The sequence below is a fragment of the Hyperolius riggenbachi genome, chromosome 2 (genome assembly GCF_040937935.1).
Source record: "Hyperolius riggenbachi isolate aHypRig1 chromosome 2, aHypRig1.pri, whole genome shotgun sequence".
Classification (NCBI taxonomy): Eukaryota; Metazoa; Chordata; class Amphibia; order Anura; family Hyperoliidae; genus Hyperolius; species Hyperolius riggenbachi.
The window spans coordinates 328,695,253-328,718,786 of NC_090647.1; the positions used below are offsets into that span (position 1 = coordinate 328,695,253).

The window sequence follows — 23,534 nt, forward strand, 5'->3', positions numbered from 1 at the left end:
GATCAGGCCCAATACATCCTGTCATCTAAGAGGCCACCCTGCTTATGACCGATTCCACAAAATTTGCCCCCTCATAGACCACCTGTCATCAAAATTTGCAGATGCTTATACCCCTGAACAGTCATTTTGAGAAATTTGGTTTCCAGACTACTCACAGTTTTGGGCCCGTAAAATGCCAGGGCAGTATAGGAACCCCACAAGTGACCCCATTTTAGAAAGAAGACACCCCAAGGTATTCTGTTAGGTGTATGATGAGTTCATAGAATATTTTATTTTTTGTCAAAAGTTAGCGGAAATTGGATTGTTATTGTTTTTTTCACAAAGTGTCATTTTTCACTAACTTGTGAGAAAAAATAAAATCTTCTATGAACTCACCATACCCCTAACGGAATACCTTGGGGTGTCTTCTTTCTAAAATGGGGTCACTTGTGGGGTTCCTATACTGCCCTGGCATTTTAGGGGCCCTAAACCGTGAGGAGTAGTCTAGAAAACAAATGCCTCAAAATGACCTGTGAATAGGACGTTGGGCCCCTTAGCGCACCTAGGCTGCAAAAAAGTGTCACACATGTGGTATCGCCATACTCAGGAGAAGTAGTATAATGTGTTTTGTGGTGTATTTTTACACATACCCATGCTGGGTGGGAGAAATCTCTCTGTAAATGGACAATTGTGTGTAAAACAAATAAAAAAATGTGTCATTTACAGAGATATTTCTCCCACCCAGCATGGTTATATGTAAAAATACACCACAAAACACATTATACTACTTCTTCTGAGTACGGCGATACCACATGTGTGACACTTTTTTGCAGCCTAACTGTGCTAAGGGGCCCAAAGTCCAATGAGTACCTTTAGGATTTCACAGGTCATTTTGAGACATTTGGGTTCAAGACTACTCCTCACGGTTTAGGGCCCCTAAAATGCCAGGGCAGTATAGGAACCCCACAAGTGACCCCATTTTAGAAAGAAGACACCCCAAGGTATTCTTTTAGGTGTATGATGAGTTCATAGAAGATTTTATTTTTTGTCACAAGTTAGCGGAAATTGATATGTATTGTTTTTTTTTTCACAAAGTGTCATTTTCCGCTAACTTGTGACAAAAAAAAAATCTTCTATGAACTCACCATACTCCTAACAGAATACCTTGGGGTGTCTTCTTTCTAAAATGGGGTCACTTGTGGGGTTCCTATACTGCCCTGGCATTTTAGGGGCCCTAAACCGTGAGGAGTAGTCTAGAATCCAAATGCCTCAAAATGACCTGTGAATAGGACGTTAGGCCCCTTAGCGCACCTAGGTTGCAAAAAAGTGTCACACATGTGGTATCGCCGTACTCAGAAGAAGTAGTATAATGTGTTTTGGGGTGTATTTTTATACATACCCATGCTGGGTGGGAGAAATCTCTCTGTAAATGGACAATTGTGTGTAAAAAAAATCAAATAATTGTCATTTACAGAGATATTTCTCCCACCCAGCATGGGTATGTGTAAAAATACACCCCAAAACACATTATACTACTTCTCCTGAGTACGGCGGTACCACATGTGTGGCACTTTTTTGCACCCTAAGTGCGCTAAGGGGCCCAAAGTCCAATGAGTACCTTTAGGATTTCACAGGTCATTTTGCCACATTTGGTTTCAAGACTACTCCTCACGGTTTAGGGCCCCTAAAATGCCAGGGCAGTATAGGAACCCCACAAATGACTCCATTTTAGAAAGAAGACACCCCAAGGTATTCCGTTAGGAGAATGGCGAGTTCATAGAAGATTTTATTTTTTGTCACAAGTTAGCGGAAAATGACACTTTGTGAAAAAAAACAATTAAAATCAATTTCCGCTAACTTGTGACAAAAAAAAAAAATCTTCTATGAACTCACCATACATCTAACGGAATACCTTGGGGTGTCTTCTTTCTAAAATGGGGTAATTTGTGGGGTTCCTATACTGTCCTGGCATTTTAGGGGCCCTAAACCGTGAGGAGTAGTCTTGAAACGAAATTTCTCAAAATGACCTGTGAAATCCTAAAGGTACTCATTGGACTTTGGGCCCCTTAGCGCAGTTAGGGTGCAAAAAAGTGCCACACATGTGGTATCGCCGTACTCAGGAGAAGTAGTATAATGTGTTTTGGGGTGTATTTTTCCACATACCCATGCTGAGTGGGAGAAATATCTCTATAAATAGACAATTGTGTGTAAAAAAAATAAAAAAATTGTCATTTACGGAGATATTTCTCCCACCCAGCATGTGTATGTGTAAAAATACACCCCAAAACACATTATACTACTTTTCCTGAGTACGGCAATACCACATGTGTGGCACTTTTTTGCGGCCTAACTGCGCTAAGGGGCCCAAAGTCCAATGAGCATCTTTAGGCTTTACAGGGGTGCTTACAATTAGGCACCCCCCAAATGCCAGGACAGTAAACACACCCCACAAATGACCCCATTCTGGAAAGTAGACACTTCAAGGTATTCAGAGAGGAGCATAGTGAGTCCGTGGCAGATTTCATTTTTTTTTGTCGCAAGTTAGAAGAAATGGAAACTTTTTTTTTTTTTTTTTTTTTGTCACAAACTGTCATTTTCCGCTAACTTGTGACAAAAAATAAAATCTTCTATGAACTCACCATGCCTCTCACTGAATACTTTGGGATGTCTTCTTTCCAAAATGGGGTCATTTGGGGGGTATTTGTACTATCCTGGAATTTTAGCCCCTCATGAAACATGACAGGTGCGCAGAAAAGTCAGAGATGCTTGAAAATGGGAAAATTCACTTTTGGCACCATAGTTTGTAAACGCTATAACTTTTACCCAATCCAATAAATATACACTGAATGTTTTTTTTTTTATCAAAGACATGTAGCAGAATAACTTTCGCGCTCAAATGTATAGGAAATTTTACTTTATTTGAAAAATGTCAGCACAGAAAGTTAAAAGTCATTTTTTTGACAAAATTCATGTCTTTTTTGATGAATATAATAAAAAGTAAAACTCGCAGCAGCAATCAAATAGCATCAAAAGAAAGCTGTATTAGTGACAAGAAAAGGAGGTAAAATTCATTTAGGTGGTAGGTTGTATGACCGAGCAATAAACCGTGAAAGCTGCAGTGGTCTGAATGGAGAAAAAGGCTCTGGTCCTTAAGGGGCGAAAAGACTGTGGTCCCGAAGTGGTTAATAAACTTACAATCCAACACACACCATACAATCTTTAAAGAAATTGAACAGAAATATCTGGCATTCCGGATCGATTTAAATCGAAAAAAACGGGAATTCCGATCGGATTTTTCAGCCGAACGAAAAAAAAGCTTTCGATTTTTTTCGAGAGATACGATCGTTTTCATCGAATTGCTGTAAAATCGGATCATTTTATTGTATCGTGTGTGGCCACCTTTGTAATTTACTACATTTTCTGCATGTACTTCATTGTCACTGGTATATTGTCATTCAGGAAATACTCTGGCCTTGTGTTGAGCCTGAAATTGTTGAAATTTTTAAATGGTATTATTTTACTTGGCTTGCAGGATCAGTATGGGAACTATGTCATACAACATGTTTTAGAACATGGCCGACCAGAAGACAAGAGTAAGATTGTTGCAGAGATTCGGGGCAATGTTCTGGTTCTGAGTCAGCACAAGTTTGCAAGGTATGGCTTGCTTTAAATCTTGATTAATTTTTAATTCTAAATGGACATTTGTAGAACTCTGGGGCCCTTATTCAATTCACTTTTTCTCCTGAGTTTTCTCCTAGGAGATAATTTTTTATCTTCTATTCAAAGGACCACTATGGCAAAAAATATAACATTTTTAATGCATATAAAATGTAGCTAGCTTCCAGAGTAAAATGCACTATTATTTTTTTTCCCTGTGCTGCTATCGCTTTACAGTAGGTAGTGAAAAGCTGACAGATTATGGAGTACTCTATCTCCCCATGGAAGATTCTCAGTATTACCTTTTATTCTTTACAAAAGGCATCCCTTAAAAGGATCTATACAAAGATGTCATGCAGCTTTCCTACTCCTTTGCACACTATTCCTACAGTTGGACTAAGTAACTGCAGTTCAGGAAGTGCTTTTGTAAGGAAACAACTGAGGATTCCCCATTAGGAGATAGACTAGTCCAAAACATGACAGAGCTGTCAGATTTTCATTACCTACTGTAAGTGACGGCGGCACAGGGAAAAAGTAGTTTATAGTGCATTTTACTCTGGGCGGAGTGTATATTTATACATAAGTATAGTAAATGTTTAAATTTGTATAGATAATTGTCCTTTAAAATCACATTTTGAAAAAGTACCAAAAAGTAAGTGAAAAAGTACTATCAAAATTAACTTTATTGCTTGCTGGTGGCTTAAAAGCCATTTTATTGACAAGGTATGAAAATATCCCCGAAGAGAAAAAGTTGAACAGGGGCCTAGATGTCTATATTTTACTCAAATCAAATATATTTAAGTTGGCTTAAATTCCAGATACTGCAAGTAATTTAAATTGGAGTAAAATAAGTATTTCTATTTATTTTTTGCTATTATTATTAATTCCTTAAGAAAACCCGTATATTCCTATCAATTGTTTCAATATAGACAGTGCATCTGGAAACTATTTAGTTAATCACTTTTTCCACATTTTATGTTACAGACTTATTCTATAATTGGTTAAATTCATTTTTTATTCCCTCAGAAATCTACACACAACTCCATAATGACATGAAAAAGATTACTTAAGGCTTTGGCACGTTTGTTAAAAAAAAAAAAAAAAAAAAAATATATATATATATATATATATATATATATATATATATATATATATATATATAAATTGAAAGCACACGTTCATTCGTATTCAGCCTTTGTAATGAAGCTCAAAATTGAGCTCAGGTACATCCTGTTTTACCTGATCATCCTTGAGATGTTTCTACAGCTTAATTGGAGTCCACCTGTGGTAATTTCAGTTGATTGGACATGATTTGGCAAGGCACACATCTGTCTATAGAAGGTCCCACAGTTGACAATTCATGTCGAAGCACAAACCAAGCATGAAGTCAAAGTAATTGTCTATAGACCTCAGAGATTGTCTCGAGGCACAAATCTGGGGAAGGTTAAAGAAAAATTTTGCTGCTTTGAAGGTCCCAATGAGCACAGTGGCCTCCATCATCTGTACATGGAAGAAGCTCAAAACCAACAGCACTCTTCCTAGAGCTGGCCGGCCATTCAAACTGAGTGATCGGGTGGAAGGGCCTTAGGGGGGTGACCAAGAACCTGATGGTAAATCTCTGTTAGGGCTGGTGCGCACCAGAGCGGTTCTTGAGCGTTTTTAAAAATGCTAGCTGTTTGAAAACTGCTTGGGTAATGTATTTCGATGGGCTGGTGCACACCAGAGCGGTTTGCTTTTTTCCACAAACGCAAACTTGGGGGCTGCAGCATTTTTTAGATTTCTGAGGTGTTTCTGCCTCAATGTTAAAGTATAGGAAGGGGAAAACTGCTCTGAAAAACGCTAGATCAGAACAGTTTTCCAAACGTTTTTGTTACAGAAGCTGTTCAGTAACAGCTTCACTGTAACAATATATGAAATCAGCTACACAAAAACGCTCCAAAAACCACTAGGCATGTTTAGAAAACCTCTCCAAACATGCCTAGAATCGCTCTGAAAATCTGCTTCAAAATCCTCTAGCGTTTTTGCGGATCTGCTAGAGGTTTTTGGTGTTCATTGGCCCTCTGATCTCCAGAGGTTCTCTGTGGAGAGAGAACATTTCGGAAGGAAAATAATCTCTGTAGCAATCCACCAATCAGGCCTGGAGTGACCAGAAGGAAGTCACTCCTTAGCAAAAAAGGCACATGGCAGCCCTGATGGTGTGAATGCCTAGGCGTTGCGTTTGGAGGAAACGAGGTACCGCTTATCACTGAGGCCAATACCATCCCTGCAGTGAAGCATGGTGGTGGCAGCAGCATCATGCTGTGGAGAGGTTTTTCAGCAGCAGGAACTGGGAGGATAAAGGGAAAGATCACTGCAGCACTGTACAGAGACATACTGGGTTTGATGATTCACCTTTCAGCAGGACAACGACCCTAAGGGCTCTTTCACATCAGAGTTTGCGTTGGAGAACGCCCAAAGCATACGTTTTGTTGTATGCGTTTTAATGCGTTTTGATATGCGTTGCACTGCAGTGAGTGTGCGTTTTTAATCCGTTTTCAATGCGTTACAGCTCGTAGGAAAACGCAGGTAATTTTTTTTTTTCTTTTAGTTTTCAACTTTCTACATTGTTCCTCTGTTGCATTCTGGGACTGATTGCCTGCGTTAACGGATTAAAAACGCGCATAGTGTGCGTTTTACATTGACTAACATTGAAACGCATAAAGCTAGCGTCGGCCGAAAAACTGCGCCTGGGTGCAGTGTAACGCAACGCACAAAAAGGCTGCGTTTATATGTGAAAGCTAAAATGAAAGTCTATGGACTTTCATTTCACCTTGGGTAACTCAAACTTTGCCCGTTGCGTTGAAACGCAGAAAATCTGCCCTAATGTGAAAGAGCCCTAAGCACACAGTCAAGAGTGGCTTTGGGACAACCCTGTGAATGTCCTTGAGTGACTTAGCCAGAACCCAGACTTAAAAATCCCATTGAACATCTCTGGAGGGATCTTAAAAATGGTGATACAAAACTGGCCAAGGATAGGTGTGCCAAACTTGTGGCATTCTAGTCAAAAAGTTTTTTAATAAATTTGCCAAAACCTCAAGTAAACTTTTTTTTTTTTTTTACATTGTCATTATGGGGTGTTGTGTATAGAATTCTGAGGGAAAAATGTATTTAATCCATCGTGGAATAAGGATGTAACATAACAAAATGTGGAAAAAGTGATGCGCTGTAAATACTTTCCTGATGCACTAAATATACAGCTATTGATACCTAAGACAAAGAATGACCGTGAAGCATAACCACTCTAGATTATGCCAAATTCAATAACCATTATGAATCCATCTGTCATAATGTTCAAAATGTATTATTATTCTTGGGTTTCATCTACATGGGAATTTATTTTGGTGCCATAATGTGGTCAGATTTGAGGTATGAATTGTAAACAGAGATTACAGATGAATGAATTTGTTACTATGTAAATGGTTTTACCCAGTTTGTGTGTGTAAATCTTGGTTTATACATTTGTTGAATTTGGCAAATTCTAGACTGTTGCTTGAGGGCCATTGCTTGTCTTGGGTTGCAATGTGTGCTGACCTATGCAATACAGCACAGTTGATTGCACCCGGTGTCAAGTTACGTACATATCTACCCATGTGGCTACTTGTGTTGATAATCAGTGGGTCCTTTAAGTTTTTTTTTGTTTTTGTTCTGGTGTTCAGGTCCACTTTAAAGAAGGCTATCTGACATTTTTTTCCAGTTGTAATTACAATGTTTTGTGAAGTGATTTAGGCTTCTACAGTATTATTTTTCTTTCCTTTCACAGTAATGTGGTAGAGAAATGTGTGACGCATGCATCTCGTACAGAAAGAGCAATGTTAATTGATGAAGTTTGTACGATGAATGATGGGCCTCACAGTGCCTTATATACGATGATGAAGGATCAGTATGCCAATTACGTGGTGCAGAAAATGATTGATGTAGCAGAACCAGCTCAGCGTAAGATTGTCATGCACAAGGTTAGTAAAATTCCACTGAATCAGATGCCTACATATTCAGTGTGCGTTACACAATGAATTCTTCATGACAGAATTTATATGGACTGAAATAACTTTTGTTCTCCATCCATAGATTCGACCTCACATTGCCACTCTTCGTAAATATACTTATGGCAAGCACATTCTTGCCAAGCTGGAGAAGTACTACATGAAGAATGGTATGGATTTGGGTCCAATGTGCGGCCCCTCCAACGGCATCATCTAGAGATCTTCCTGCATCCCCACTGTATCTCCTCATTTCTGCCCACCCCAAGGGAGATTCAGGGTGTAGATCTGACTTTCAACCAACCTTTGTAAATGTCTTTAATTTTATAACACCTGACATATTATTATTATTATTGTTATTATTATTTTTTAATCAACTTAACCTTAATCCCACTGTATTTCTGTATAGAATCACTTGTACATATCTTGTACATGTCCTGCCCCCTTTGCTGAGCGCACATTATGATGTGTCAAAGCCCATGTGAATAAATTTGCTCACAACAGAATCCAAAAGGATCCTGATATTTTTTTTTTTTTTTTAAAGGCATTTTCTCCCACACTTTTATTTTAAGATGAGTTTTGACGAACCAGAGTTCTCCATTTCTATCTGTATGTTCATATGTATACAATATTTTTTTTTCCTGAACGAAATCAGTTTTATTGTGCAGAAATTGGGATGGAGGCAGGTATTGGACTGCCATTTTTACAACTGTATTTTTTTGATTTCAAAAGACTTACTTTAGCATGTCCACCTTAAATCTAACCCGTATACTTTTTTTTTTTTGCTTTGTATAAATATGTAGTGTATACTTGATATAGATATTTGCATATATATAAAACTTTGTAGTATTTTTCTTTTAGTTTTTTGATGTTTAAAATACAGATGTATCCTGCATTTAGTGGACATAAACCCTTTTGACTGTAAAATTGTACATTTGTAAAACCTCAGTAATGTAAATGTGAGTTTGAAAATTGACATAAACCCCCTTCCTTTTTGGTAAGAGATAAGAAAAGACGAAAAAAGAAAAAAAACTTTAGGCCAAACTGTGCATTTTCAGGATTCTTCTACAGATATATTGGTCGTGATGTTGTAAATTGTAAATTGTAATTTCAGCCGGGCAAAACAAAACTGCATTTCCCCCTTTTCCCTTTTTTTTAGTTGCTGCTCAATATCTAATTTTACATCCTTTATAATTGGATCAATGTTAAATTTGCTCTAAATTAGTGCAGAAATCTTTTTTTAAAACGACCAACTGCAATTATATTTCATGGGCTATGAAATCCATGGAAGAAATGACCCCGATCCAGTTGGAAATCTTGTTAGTTCTTTCCTGTACAGACGATAACATTTTGTTTTGCATTTTGTCTCACTTGTAAGTTGCTGTAACATATTGTCCACTTAATTCTTTGTTTGAATATACAAATGTAATAGTCAAACGGTGTATATTTACAACAGACATGAGATCCCCTCTCCCTTCTTTTGTGTATATTACAAATGAAATTTTCCAAGCACACTTGTTTAACTGTATGTGTATAATTAAGAATACCCTTTTCAATTGCCAGATGGAGCAGGAGGGCAATGGAGAAGGGGCATTATTGGCCCTGTGGATGCTTCTGATTTAGCAATTATTTTTTGTACTTTGTGTAGAATGTCTATAAATGATGTGTGATCTTTATTTTGAAAATTACAGAACTTTGGAATCTCTCTTGTTTGTAGTCTGTCTTTATATGCATTACACAACTTACATCCGTATATTACATTATTGCTATCAATCCATACAGAATTGCTATCTATCTTCTGTTGCCTGTGCCAGCTATCTATCTACTGTTGCTATGCTAACTTCTGTTACCTGTTAAGGGCAGGTTCACACGGACGTTTTGCTGGCATTAAACGCAGTGTTTTAAAAGTAATGTTTTTAGGGATCTACTGCTGTCCCATGTAAGTGAATGGGAGCATTTAGTACAAGATTTTGCAGGCTTTCCTGAAAGCCTGGCAGTTGATCCCTGGCGTCTCATCTCATAAGCAACATGCAGCTTCTAGAAGGCATTTGCAGTTTGCTGGCGTTGCATTTGAAAGCCAGCAAAAGGCATTGAAAGCTCTTTCCCTATACTTCCTGCAAAAGCCCAGAAAACGCAATGCAAAAAGCCATTAAAAGCTTAGCTGTAAAACACGGTCATTCTTGGAAGGGAAAAAAAAACATTGTTTAAAGGAGATGCTGAGCAGAATCCCGTGTGAACCAGCTCTAAGGCCTAGTGCACACCAGAGCAGTTCGGCTACGGTTTGCGATCCGCTTGCGGGTGTGGATCCACTAGGGTAATGTATTTCAATGGGCTGGTGCACACCAGAGCGGGAGGCGTTTTGCAGAAACGCATACTCCCAAGCTGCTGCAGATTTTGGATTGCGGATGCCTTTCTGCCTCAGTGTTAAGTATAGGAAAAACGCAAACCGCTCTGAAAAACGGCACTTTAGAGCAGTTTGCCAGGCGTTTTTGTTACAGTAGCTGTTCAGTAACAGCTTTACTGTAACAATACATGAAATCTACTACACCAAAAACGCTTCCCAAAACCGCAAAATGCTTGGTGAAACGCTACATAAAAATAAGAAAAAGCGTTTCAAAATCTGCTAGCATTTTGCGGATCTGCTAGCGGTTTTTGGTGTGCACTAGGCCTAACTGTTAAGAATATATACACTCACTGAGCACTTTATTTGGACCATGGGACCACAGTGCTAATACTATGTAGGTCTCCTCTGCCCTCTAAACTGCTCAGTTCCGTATGGCAGTGAATCTCACAAGATATTGGTGCTGGATGCATTCCTTTGAGACTAAGGTTGTATACTGACATAATTGCATCACAGAGTTTCTGCAGCTCATGTTTGCTACTTCTCTCCCATTCTACTCCATCCCAAACCACCACCTGTTTTGACTGCTGATACAAGGCTTGCTGGGCTCATGATTGCATGCTGTTGATGCCAAATGTTTGTCTGTCTGCCTCCATAGTTATCAAGCTTGATCAAACCAGGTACATTTTTCTAGCTTTGTTTATGCACTGCAGCCTCAGAGTTGTTTTTGCTTGACAGAAGTGGAGCATTACGTGATTGGATGTGTTATGCATTCTGACATTCATTTCTACTCAGTGAGTTGCAAGGAGATGTGTTCTAAGCTACCATAGTCTTTCTGCCAACTCTAATCAATTTGTCAGTTTACCTCTGACTTCCTCATAAAAAAAAAGTTTGCACCTGCAGAATTGCCAGCTCCTACAGATTAGGTAGGATTATTAACAGAAAGAAGTGCAACTCTTCATTTAGCGTTACTACTATCAACTGTTAATATCAATGGGTATTAAAGCCAATGGGTACCGTTTAAAAAAAGAAAAAGTCAGATACCTAAGGAGAGGGAAGGCTCGGTCCTAATGAGCCTTCCCTCTCCTCTCCCGGTGCCCTCGGGACTGCGCTGGCTCTCGCGCGTTCGCCGCCGCAGGGACTTCGGAGGTCTTCGGGAGCACTCGGGCTTCCGAAGACGGGCCGCTCCATACTACGTACGCGCGCGTCATAGAGGGCGCTCGCGCATGCTTAGTATGGAGCGGCCGCGTCATCGGGAGCCCGAGTTCTCCCGAAGGCTTCCGAAAGCTTCCTTCGGCATGCAGAAGTGGCAGTATTTGACCGAACTGGTCGAATACTGCCACGGGGAATCCTGCGCGGGACCGGGCATCGGGAGAGTAGAGGGAAGGCTCATTAGGACCGAGCCTTCCCTCTCCTTAGGTGAGTATCTGACTTTTTCTTTTTTTAAATGGTAAACATTCACTTTAAGCCACTGAAAGCCTACATATATTTGTTTTAGCATATCCCAGGTTGAAATAAACAGAACACGCAGACAAGAGAATTATCACTAAATATAATGTATTCTTGTGATAATATACAGAGAATATACAAAAATTACATATAAGAAAGTTATGATTAAGATGCCAATTACTAAGATATCTGCTAACATAATTTTATAATGTCCACCAAAAATATATTGCATGAAATACATTACCAGTTCCTAGAAGCCGTTTAAGCAAGAGTAGAAGCAGCCTAAAATTCTGTCTCGTTAGCTATCTATATAGTGTTAGAACAAAGAAAGAAATCGAACGGTACTTATCCGTTAGCCAGGCGCATCCGGCAGGTGGCGACAAAACTCCACCAGAGTTACATCTTTCCCTACTATCCATGTCGGCCTGGAGGGGGAATAGTAATTAGCGCCACCTGCCGGATGCGCCCGGCTAACGGATAAGTACCAATCGAATTCCTCCTGCTGATTAACATACGCGTATGTCAGCACATCACATTCCAGAAATTCATTCCGATGATGTAATGTGCTTTTGGTTTCACTTTTTATCTTATGAGTCATTCTAGGAGATCTTGCCAACTATTAGCTACTTGCTAAAATATTTCAGCTATTAGGTCATTTTCAGCGTGAGAAAAAAGTGTGGGAATACATGAGAATAGTTTCACATCATTACACTCTATGCGAGATATAAAACTGGTTACACAAAAACTGATTACTCATTTCAACAGTAATTTTGAGACTATGATCTAGGAATAAATCGATATAAATTCATGATATATAAAAGGAATACAACGTTAAATATTTGACAGAATAGTCATTCACTTGGCGGTACTCATTTTTCACTCCATTCTGAGTAAACCAGAGATTCCTATAAGAAATAATGTCAGGAGATCAGCAGCTAACAAAACCATGAAATTGGCTTGTCTGGCACCAACAATCCACAAATAATTGCTGAGATCATATTTTCTTCCCATTCTAGTGTTTTCATTAACTAAAGCTGCTGATGATTATCTGCAAGATTTCATACATTGCACAACTGCCACACCATTGGCTGTTGTTTGCATGAATTATCCTGTGTGCAGTTGTCCATGCTGAAGTATTTGTTACCACCTAGAAAGTTCAGGGGTATGTTGTCAAGACAGGAGCAATGTTCATGTGACCTGAAGCATTTCATAACCATGATTTAATTTGTACAGTAATTACAAAACACTGCTGACAAACTGCCTGAACTCACATGATTTGCGACTTGCATGTAGCAGTGTGTTGACTGCAGCAATGGATGCATTGCCACAACGTTGAGCGGTACAACATCCTGGCAACAAAGGACACATTGACATAATGCATTTAGTGTAAAACAGCACTAAGAGTCCTGCCAGCTCAAATTTCCACGTAAATAGTCTGCAGGCACAAGTCTTTTTACAAATGGAGACGTATGAAAGAATGCATTCGGGACCTATTCATGACCAAGTAGTTTTGTCTGTCAGAGAAGTGCATTTTGTTTGTTAAAGCAATCCTGAAGTGCATTTAAATACAAACGTTTGATATTTGCATCAGTAGTGGGAAGTTTGGTTAGTACAGAGGCTTCCCGAGTCCTGATCCAGGGCTTGGTCCCTCTGTATCTTCTGGCTAGAAGTGTGGCTGTTGCTGAGCATACCCACACTGGGCATGGGCAAGTACAGCCTGCATATGCCCAGTACAGGGAGGAGCCAGCATTGGATCAATGGCATATAGAAGGACCCGGAAAGCCCCTGGACTGTTCAGAAGCTTCCAACTACCAAGGTAAGTATCAAACTTTTTGTTTCAAAATTCAGTTCAGGACTGCTTTAACCCCTTCCCAACCACCTAATGCCGATAGGCATTGAGAAAGTGGCAGCCCCAGGACCGCCTAACGCCAAAAGGGGTCAAGTCCTGGGCAGGGTTTTGCAGGAGATCATGCACGCATATCCCCGTTTGAATGACGCTCCATCATCAGTCATATGCTAGTTACACACTGAGATTTTCTGGCCGATTTACTGTCCGATCGATTATGTCCAACATGTCTGAACTGCTTTCCGATCGATTTCTGTTCATTTCAATAGGAAATCGATCGAAAAATGCTCGGAAATCGATCAGAAAGCAGATTGCACATGTTGGAAGTAATCGATCTGACAGTAAATCGGCCAGAAAATCTCAGTGTGTACCCAGCATAACAGTGGCGATCGCTGCTATTAGACTGTTAGACTGTGTGTAACCGTCTATTTACATTGTACAGCGCTGTACTAGGGACAGCTGTGTCACTCGGCTGTCCCCTGGAGAGGCTCAGAGAGCGATCGGCTCTCATAGGCATCAGCTTTTATTGGCTGGGAGGAGGAAGACATTAAAAAAAAAATGTATTCAAAATTAAGAAAATTAATTAAAAAAAAGGGAAAAAATTGAAAACTGGCTGCAGCGATCAGAGCCCACCAACAAAGCTATGTTGGTGGGCAGAAAAGGGGGGGGGTGTCATTTGTGTGCTTAGTTGGATGGCTCTGCAGCTAGCATTTAAAGCTGCAGAGCACTAAATTGTAAAAAAAATAGCCTGGTCACTAGGGGGTGTAAGCCTATGGTCCTCAAGTGGTTAAATGTAGCAGAGCGGGAGAAGGCAGCACTCCACAGGCTCAAACTTGCATTCAAAAGTTTGAGCAACTCGCGCACTCCTTCCTGTGTTCTCTTGTCCTCTTCCAGCGCACGTACTCCGTGACCTGGTGGTGAGCATGCACATGCCACTGAGTCAGAAGAATGTCTTGATAAAATCTATTAAAAAAGTCAATAGAATCAGATAAGATGTCAATCAGAGAAAACCCATTTGTGAACATGCCAGGCTGCATGTTGCTGCCATTCCATTGGCAGTAATGACTGAAATATGTGAGACTGTACAGGAACATTCTCCATATAGCCCAAATTTAGCACTGCTTGATTTCTGTAATTTTTCTTGCATTTCTCTTGCTGTGAAACTTTTTATACAGAGGAAACATGAAAAATTTGACTATCGTGCAAAAGTCATTTATTTCAGTAATTTAACTTAAAAGGTGAAACTAACATTTTTTTGCCACCCAAGGCCCACTATCACAAACTGCCCCCGGCCCAACGCCATTTTAAACTCCCCCCAGCACTGTAGGGATTCGATTGTAGGCTCCTCTGAGGACAGTTAGCGACATGATGGCAGGGATTAGATTGTAAGCTCCTTGGCGGGCGGCACATTTGGTGAGTGACAGGCAGCTCAGAGATTATTGTAGTGCCTGTTTGCTGCCTCTTCATCCCCTGAGTGCTAGATCCGGCTGTTAGCTGCCCACCGCTATGTGTAAACTCTGTGTAGCAAGATAAATGTTTGACGGGCTAACTGCTACTGCTACCCTGCTGCTTACAGCCCGCCCCTTGCTTTCCTGGTGCTCTAGGCCATGGCCTTTGTAGCCTTGCCAGTAATCCGGCCATGCGCATTAGACACAGAACATTTATGTTGCGCTTTTCTACTGGCAGACTGAAAGCGCCAGAGCTGCAGCCACTAGGCTGCGCTCTATAGGCAGTAGCAGCATTGTCATTGTTGCTGGGTCCCCCTCTCGGTGACCCAATAGCATGTATGTGAGTACACACATGCCACCAGGGACATTGTGAGGGGGTGCTAGCACGGATGAAAATAGGACACAAGACTAGGAGGAGTGCGTGGGCCAAAGAGGGGAGTGTGTTCCATTGCTGTTAAACCCTGCAGGGGGGGGGGTTGTTGGGCGCGCACAGGAATTGCTATTAGCCTGAGGATGGCTAAGAGGCAGCTGGGGGAGACCTCAGCCCATATACACAGATTCCCCCCCCCCCCCCCGTTCATCTAGGAATGCTTGGACCTGACAACCATAATGCCATAATGTGGTGGTACACCGCCACGTTATGGGTGTCAGGTCTGAGCATTCCTAGATAAACAATTTCCTGTAAAGTGGATTGGTCGTTGTGGGCCAGTTGAATGGCCCCCAAGGTCTCCCGATCTGACCCCCTTAGACTTTTATCTTTGGGATCATCTGAAGGCAATTGTCTATGCAGTGAAGATGTGCAGCACCTGAAACTACGGATACTGGAAGTTTGTGCTAGCATTTCTCCTGTGGTGTTGCTATCAGTGTGTGAAGAGTGGGAGAAGAGGGTTGCATTGACAATCCAACACAACGGGCAGCACATTGAACACATTTTTTAAGTGGTCAGAAACTTGTAAAGAACTCATGAAATAGTTACTCTAAAACCAGGCACACCATTGTTTTTCTTGTGAAATTACCAATAAGTTTGATGTCATATGACCCTCTTCCTATTGGAAAAACAAAAGTTGGGTTCAAAATGACTGACTTCAAAATGGTCACTACTCATCTTGAAAAGTCCCCCCCCCCCGACTCACATATACTAATGTGCCACAGACAGGAAGTTAATATCACCAACCATTCCCATTTTATTAAGGTGTATCCGTATAAATGGCTCACCCTGTAGTTCTAAAAGACAAACGTGCTTTTCTCCTGGTGGACTTAAAGGGGAACTGAAGAGAGGTATATGGAGGCTGTCATGTTTATTTCCTTTTAGACAATACCAGTTGCCTGGCAGCCCTGCTGATCCTCTGCCTCTAATACTATTAGCCATAACCCCTGAACAAGCATGCAGCAGATGAGGTGTTTCAGTGGTTCAGACTTATAAGTCTGATCTGACAAGACTAGCTGCATGCTTGTTTCTGGTTTTAATCAGATAATACTGCAGAGAAATAGACCAGCAGGGCTGCCAGGCAACTGGTATTGATTAAAAGGAAATAAACATGACAGCCTCCATATACCTCTCGCTTCAGTTCCCCTTTAAAGCACCAGAGCTGCAGCCACTAGGATGCGCTCTATAGGCAGTAGCAGTGTTAGGGAGATTTGCCTAAGATCTACTGAATAGGTGCTAGCTTACTGAACAGGCAGAGCCAAGATTCTAACCCAGGTCTCCTGTGTCAGAGGCAGAGCCCCTTAACCATTACACTATCTACACAACGACGAGACATCGCCTCCCTTGCCACTAGAATTCCACTTCAGATTTCTTCTTTTGAAGAAGTGGGATTTCCACATTCTTGGTTTGGTAAGGTACATTTTTTTTTTTTTATTAAAGCAATTTCTGCCCTTGTCAGATATTTGTCTTTCTGTAGTGATACCAGCTGGTCCAGGTCAAATGCTCAGGCAGTTTGTGCAGGAACATCAGCTTGTGATTTCAGGAGGTCATTACGTGGGCAAACATCCAAAGGACAAGCTTCTGCCATTCCTAAATGATGTGCACTTCACAGGCTTTGTTGTGCTTCATGGGCTATTAGACGTCAGGCAGCCATAGCATATATCTTAAAAGTGACAATGTGGTGGTCCACCAACATTTTCATCAAGCTGTACAGGACTTGACCCATCGGCATTATCCAACTGAGATTCTCTCCAAGTGCACGCCTGTTTAAAGTGGCTCCCCGTACTCACTATAAAATTAACTTAATTATCACAGATTTCACCTATACTAGTTGCAGTGTGTAGGGGAGACTGAGTTTTTCATCTGTTGAGCATCAGGTAGACAGAAGCTAAAGTAATTCTAGACTAATGTGAGAGGCACTACTTGCAACACTTGGGCCCATGTGCAATTAACTTTTTCTCTGGAGTTTTCTCCTAGGTGATCTTTTTAGGGCTCGTTTCCACTATCGCGAATCTGCATGCGTCCAACGCATGCAGATTCGCACATGTAATGCAAGTGGATGGGCCTGTTTCCACTGTAGCGTTGTTGAGGTGCGTTTTTTTCAGCGGTAAAAAAACGCACAAAAGAGCCAACGAATTCGCCTGCGAGTGGAATGCATGCGAATCGCCGCTAATGTATTTAATAGGAAATTCGCATGCGGCTATGGTATGCGAATTTTCATGCGAATTCGCATAAGTACCAATGTAATTCAAACAGGCAGTGACATGGTTAATTTCGCATATACCCTCACCTATGCGAATTCGCATGCGAATTCGTGGCAAAAAACGTGCAAAAATTCGCATCCGCATGCTAATTCATGGAATTTCAACAGCGGTGGAATCCAGGCGATTCTGCACCGCAATAGTGGAAACGAGCCCTTAAACTTGCCAATAAAAAGCCGTTGAAAACCACCAACAAGCAAGAAAATAAGCAAAATGATTTTGATAGTGCTTTCACTGCATTTTTGGTGTCTTTTCAATAGAGTGCTGAAATGTTATTTAAAATAGAAGATAAAACATTATCTCCTAGGAGAAAACTCAGGAGAAAAGTTCATTGCATATGGACCATGGTGTCTGGGACAGGGTGGGTGTATCCTCCTAGTCACAGAATTTTCCTCTGAGTGTCCTATCTCTAAAGCCTGGTACACACCTTACATTTTTTGATTGGCCAATCACCAATTTTACCACACCCATGTAGTATGAGTGTTTACCTACACAATCTACTCCTAGTATTCAATATCTGTTTACCCGACTATTACATGAAGGTGGTAAAACTGGCCCATCAGAATTATAGGTGTGTACCAGACTTTATGGTACATACACATACAATTTTGATTGGTCAATTTTTATAACCGCCAGGTAGTATAAGAGCTTACCCTATGCAAACTGTTAATAGTACCCAAAACTAGTTGGCTCTTATACTAAACTAGTGACCTTAGCCCGGTTAAAAATGGGCTAGGTCTGTCTCCGCGCGTATCCGGCTGCCCACTCGCAAGCTCGCCTGGCTGCGTCCCTCTCGTCCTCCCTGTGTGAGGCTGGGTCCGTGCTGCGCACATGCGCAGTAGCAAAAAGCACGGACAGTTGCCTATTGTTATAGAGGATAGGGGTAGTAAAATTGGCCAATCAAAATGGGATGTGTATGCACCCTAATGGGCAAGGCTATACACTACTGGTAATATTGTGTCCCACAATAAATTGATGGAAATAAAATGAAAATTGATGAATTTGTTTATATACAGTATGTGTATATATGATACCAAAGGAAAATACATGGAGAAATGTTTCTCGGTTCCCTGCCACTTTGCTCAAAGATGTCTTACTGGATATCTCCTTTTTTATATACATCTTGACATAAGAGTAGATTTTGAAAAAAAGACTTCATATCCAATCCCATGAAAAACACTTATTGTAGTTTTGGATAGAATAATAAAGGACTAGATTGATTTTGGAATTGTATTGCTGTCTTGTATCTGCATCTGTGAGGGCCCGTTTCCACTAGAGCGAATCCGCATGCGTTGTCTGCATGCGGATTCGCATAACTAATACAAGTGGATGAGACTGTTTCCACTTGTCAGTTTTTTGGTGCGTTTTTCTGTGCAGGATTTTTCTGCACGGTAGGGCCTGCAGAATTCGCCTGCGTGTGGAATGCAGGCGATTCGCAGGCAATGTATTTAATAGGGGAAATTGCACATGCGTTTTTTGCCGCGAATTCGCACTAAAACTAATGTATATTGAGCCAGGCAGTGACATGGTTAAAATCGCTGATAGCCTGCCTATGCAAAATCGCGGCAAAAATCGCATGCGGAATCGCATCCGCATGCGATTTTGTCAGCGGTGGAATCCCAGCGATTCGCACCGCACTAGTGGAAACGGGCCCTAATAGTTTACATCACCTCATGTCCAGGAAACAGAATGTGAGGACATTTTCCACAAGTAACAGTAATAAAAAGTTGTGTTTTGTTAGTGTGGAGAAGTTAGTAACCCTGACTAGTTTTTATTGCTGTCCTTCATTTCCAGTTTTCACATGAAGGCCACAAAGTTACATGGTTGTCCCAGGGACAGGAAGTAAAAGAGAATCTATCCAGTAGGGATGCAGACCCCCAAAAGTTTCCAACTTCTTTCCACACTATCCAAAACTAAACAAACAACAAAGTGTGCGGATCCTCAGTCAAGATCCCAGAGGATTACACAGGTCAGGGCAGCTTGTATGACTGTGATCATAGAGTGGGACATAAAAGGTCTTCCTGGTATGTATAATTTTTTATTTCATTTGTATTTTTTAAGGGGTCTTACACCAGATCTATTCTCATTTCCCTGGAAGGAGGTGAATATCTTCCTTTCTGTCTGTGCATGCGCAGTAGCCCAGACTGACTGTCCAGAAGACCCCGTATCACCTGACTTCTGGCGCGTGGCCCCGCCTCCCCTCAATCCTTTATAACTTTCTTATAACAAGAAACCTGCTAGATGTTTTGTTTAGGCTGGAGATCTGCATTAAGGCTATATTTAAAAGAAAGCGGCAAATGTGTTGGGGGAGTTCCAGAGGAGTCGAGATCTCTCAAACAATTATAATGCACAAGTCGTCTAAAATAAACGTACCGTGTATCTCCAACATGCTGTTGATACACGGTACGTTTATTTTAGACGACTTGTGCATTATAATTGTTTGCGAGATTATGGTTATTACTAGTAGTGTACCTAGCCTATATTATTCTTAATATTTTTTCATCAGCCTGCCCTTTGATAACATGTAAACCACTCCAAAACACTTTCTGATAAACATGATTCTATTTAGGTTAGGGGCAATAGAAATCACATGGCCCCATAGAAAAGTTTTGGTGTCACCCTCTTTAGGAAGCCTGAATTAGTGCCCCCACCCTTCCGTATAGGTAGCCAGAAGAAACCCCTCCGCAGTTACAAATTTTATTAGCCATCCCAGTTTCAGGTTATGCCCATGTGGCTGCCACATTGATAATTACAATATCTTTTATGATTGATCTATTGTTTGCAAGCATGTTCTTGACACAGAGCAGTGCATCAAGACGGGGGAGTTACAATGAAGCCACAAATTGTGTTGTGGCCCAGGGAAGCATGGGGAGGGGAGTGGCCGGTGATTCAGGGGCCTCACTTTGCTGCAGGGGAACCTTCAAGGTTATTTTTGCCCTGAAGCCCCAGTGCCAACCGGCCCTGACTATGCATCATATTGCACATTTAACGTGTTATATGTGTCTTTCCCTAATCTTGTTATTACATGGAGTGTATCCCAATGCCCTAGCCTTATATACTACAAATGAAATGAATGAGTATGAAACTTTTATTTTTTTTTAAAACACACTGGTCCTTTCTCCCATAGCTGATTTTCTTTTAACTACTTATGCTGTTTGCGGCAGTATATCTACGAACTGCAGGACTGCAAATCCTGCACACGGGTATAGATATGCGTCTATTGCTGCGAAGGGCTGCCTCTCGCTCCCGCACGGGTCACCATCCGTTAACCCGAAGATCAGTGAATGGGAACACAGTTCCCAGTCATTGAGTGCCGTCATCAATGAGATGCCCGTGGTCATTGTAACAAAGTAAGTTACACATTGACACATTACTTCCTGTTTGTGTACTAATAATATGCTCAGGAAAATAATGTGCGAGGATATCTCCTGGCCAAATAGTAAAATTACACACATATATATATTTATTTTTTTTGTAAAATACACATATCATAAAAATTAACCTCTTACCACCCACACTCCCATAGTTACTCAAATAAAACACGCATAAAAAAAAATACATAAATAGTTACCTTAAAGGGATACTTAAGTCAAAAATAAAAAATAATTTTTACTCACCTGGGGCATCCCTCAGCCCCCTGAAGCTGTATGGTACCCTCGCAGCCTCACTCCAATCCTCCTGTCCCCGCCGGCGGCTACTTCCGGGTTCAGCGACAGCTGCCGACAGGCTGGTAACGAGAGTGATTCTCCGCGTTCCCAGCCGCTATATCACCCTCTATGCTGCTATAGTGTATATGTTATACGTTATAGCAGCAAAGAGGGTGATATAGCGGCTGGGAACGTGAAAAATCACTCGCGTTCCCAGCCTGTTGGCGGCTGTCGCTGAACCCGGAAGTAGCCGCCGGCGGGGACAGGAGGATTGGAGCGAGGCTGCGAGGGCACCATACAGCTTCAGGGGGCTAAGGGATGCCCCAGGTGAGTAAAAATCATTTTTTATTTTTGACTTAAGTATCCCTTTAAGGATTGAACTTTTTTATGATGTATGTCAAAAAGGGTTTATTACTGATATTTTTAAAATATGGGCTTGTAATTAGTGATGGGCGCAAAACAGAAAATACACCTTTATTTCTCCCCAAAATATTGTCTCCATACATTGTACAGGGGACATACTTGAAACGTTGCAATAACCGGGACAAATGGGCAAATAAAATGTGTGGGTTTTTATCCACAATAGAATGTTTTATTTTAAAACTATAATGGCCAAAACTTTTTCCATTTTTTTTACTTTTCCAGTTAAAATGCGTGTAGAATAAAATAATTCTTAGCAAAATGTACCACCCAAAGAAAGCTTAATTGGTGGTGAAAAAAAAAAAATAAGATATTGTTGTGTTGTGATAAGTAGTGATAAAGTAATTGGAATGGAAGGAGTGCTGAAAGGTGAAAATTGCTCTGATACAGAAGGGGAAAAACCCATTAGTAGGAAAGTGGTTAAATTCGCAACCAAAGGTGAGCAAAGCAATAATTAGGGTTTAGAAATACAATGTACCCAATGTTTTGAATTGGTACATTGATTTATACAGATCTGTATATGATCACACAAAAAGGACAGAGACGGGGGACTTTGTTTCTAAAAAAGAAGGACTTGTCATTTAACCAGTACAGCTGGCTGCTACATGGGCTCTTTTAAAGGGAAACTGGGGTGAGAGGCATAGGGAGGATGCCATATTTATTATTTTTTAAGCAATACCAGTACCTGGCTGTCCACCTGATTTTGTGTCCCTAATAATTTTAGCCATAGACCCTGAACAAGCATGCAGCAGACCCAGGTACTCTGCCTCGGGGGATTTGTTAGGTTTTGACTCAGACACTACTTATGCCAAAAAAATCAACAAGGCTGCCAGGCAACTGGAATTATTTACAATGAAATAAATATGGCAGCCTCCATATCCCTCTCAACTCAACTCGGTTTCCCTTCAAGTTAACTAGGAGTCCGAAAACAAATTTGCAGATCGGGTGTAAAAAAATCTCCACCGGCTGCTGGCGTGTGCCTCAGCTCTACTGAATCGGTTTACCAATGAATTGCAAATCAAAAAGCAATAATAAAACCAGCAGCTTCCGTAATCTTTCCGTGTCAGAGGTTAAGGTTTCACAGAGGTGATAGGGTTAACAACTGTGTGTGTCGTAAGCGCGCCGTATCTCCTATGGGCGTGCAGGGACGTAGTGACGTAATAGGATTGCTTGACGGCAAGATGGCGGCTCCCGAGGCTGGTGGTTCTTCGGAAGACCTGTTCTCAGTATTTTATACCGAGGTGAGGTGACTGATGTTGTGGGGAGGCGGGCCTGATGAGAGGTTTTCCCTCGCTTTGTTCGGTAGTGGGCTATGAGCCGAGTGTTCCACAGAAACAGCGGGAGCTATCCATAGCTAAAGTGATTACGTGTTGCATCAGAGTGAAGGGTGCTTTTCTTCTGTCTTATGCATAGCTCTGACTGGTTACTCTTCTTATTGAGGCCCGTACTCCATAAAGCCCAACAGTACCCAGACTTGTCTGTCTAGGTCATCATTGCACGAATGAAGGAAAATAAGAAATGGCCAGCGTTGCATGCTTGTTCAGGGTGTATGGCTAATGCTGGGCATACACGGCGTCGAGGGAGGCTTATCAATTGAGCCTGATGGCTCGATTAATAATATCCAACGTGTTCGATCCCCGCGGGGATCGATTCCGTGCTCGATCCCCGCAGGCGGACAATAGCGGCGGATTGAGCGGAAGATAAGCGCCGGGGGAGGCGATCCGGCGGCTAATCGAGCCACTGGATCAACGTGTGTATGCCCAGCATTAGGCTCAACACACACCATACACTCTTGGTTATTTAATCTTGCCACTTTCATGTAGTATAAAGCCTTATCAACACTCGTAGATGAGGCTCCGATCCGGTGGCTTGATTAGCCGCCGGATCGCCTCTTCCGCATCCCCGCCCGCCTGCGCATGCGACGGATACGATTCCCCGCTCGCCGGCGCCGCTTATCTTCTGCTCGATTCTCTGCCATTGTCCCCTCGCGGGGAACGAGCAGGGAATCGGCGGTGGGGAGATCCGTCCTGTCGGATCTTATCA

The 23,534-nt window shown here is 41.4% G+C and overlaps 2 protein-coding genes across 8 annotated transcripts in view; both read left to right on the forward strand.

The window, feature by feature from the left end:
* Positions 1-9,357, forward strand: part of PUM1 (pumilio RNA binding family member 1) — a 108,081-nt gene extending 98,724 nt beyond the window's left edge. For all 7 annotated transcript variants that reach the window (XM_068269299.1, XM_068269302.1, XM_068269303.1 and 4 more), the window contains exons 20-22: positions 3,512-3,633; positions 7,436-7,628; positions 7,741-9,357. In XM_068269299.1, coding sequence (XP_068125400.1) covers positions 3,512-3,633; positions 7,436-7,628; positions 7,741-7,872 — 447 coding nt within the window. In that variant the 3' untranslated portion in view covers positions 7,873-9,357. The remainder of the gene's footprint in view (positions 1-3,511; positions 3,634-7,435; positions 7,629-7,740) is intronic.
* Positions 9,358-22,655: 13,298 nt separating this feature from the next.
* The window catches only part of DNAJC8 (DnaJ heat shock protein family (Hsp40) member C8), a 62,833-nt gene continuing 61,954 nt past the window's right edge, over positions 22,656-23,534 (forward strand). Inside the window, exon 1 of the mRNA XM_068269323.1 lies at positions 22,656-22,732. Coding sequence (XP_068125424.1) covers positions 22,673-22,732 — 60 coding nt within the window. The 5' untranslated portion in view covers positions 22,656-22,672. The remainder of the gene's footprint in view (positions 22,733-23,534) is intronic.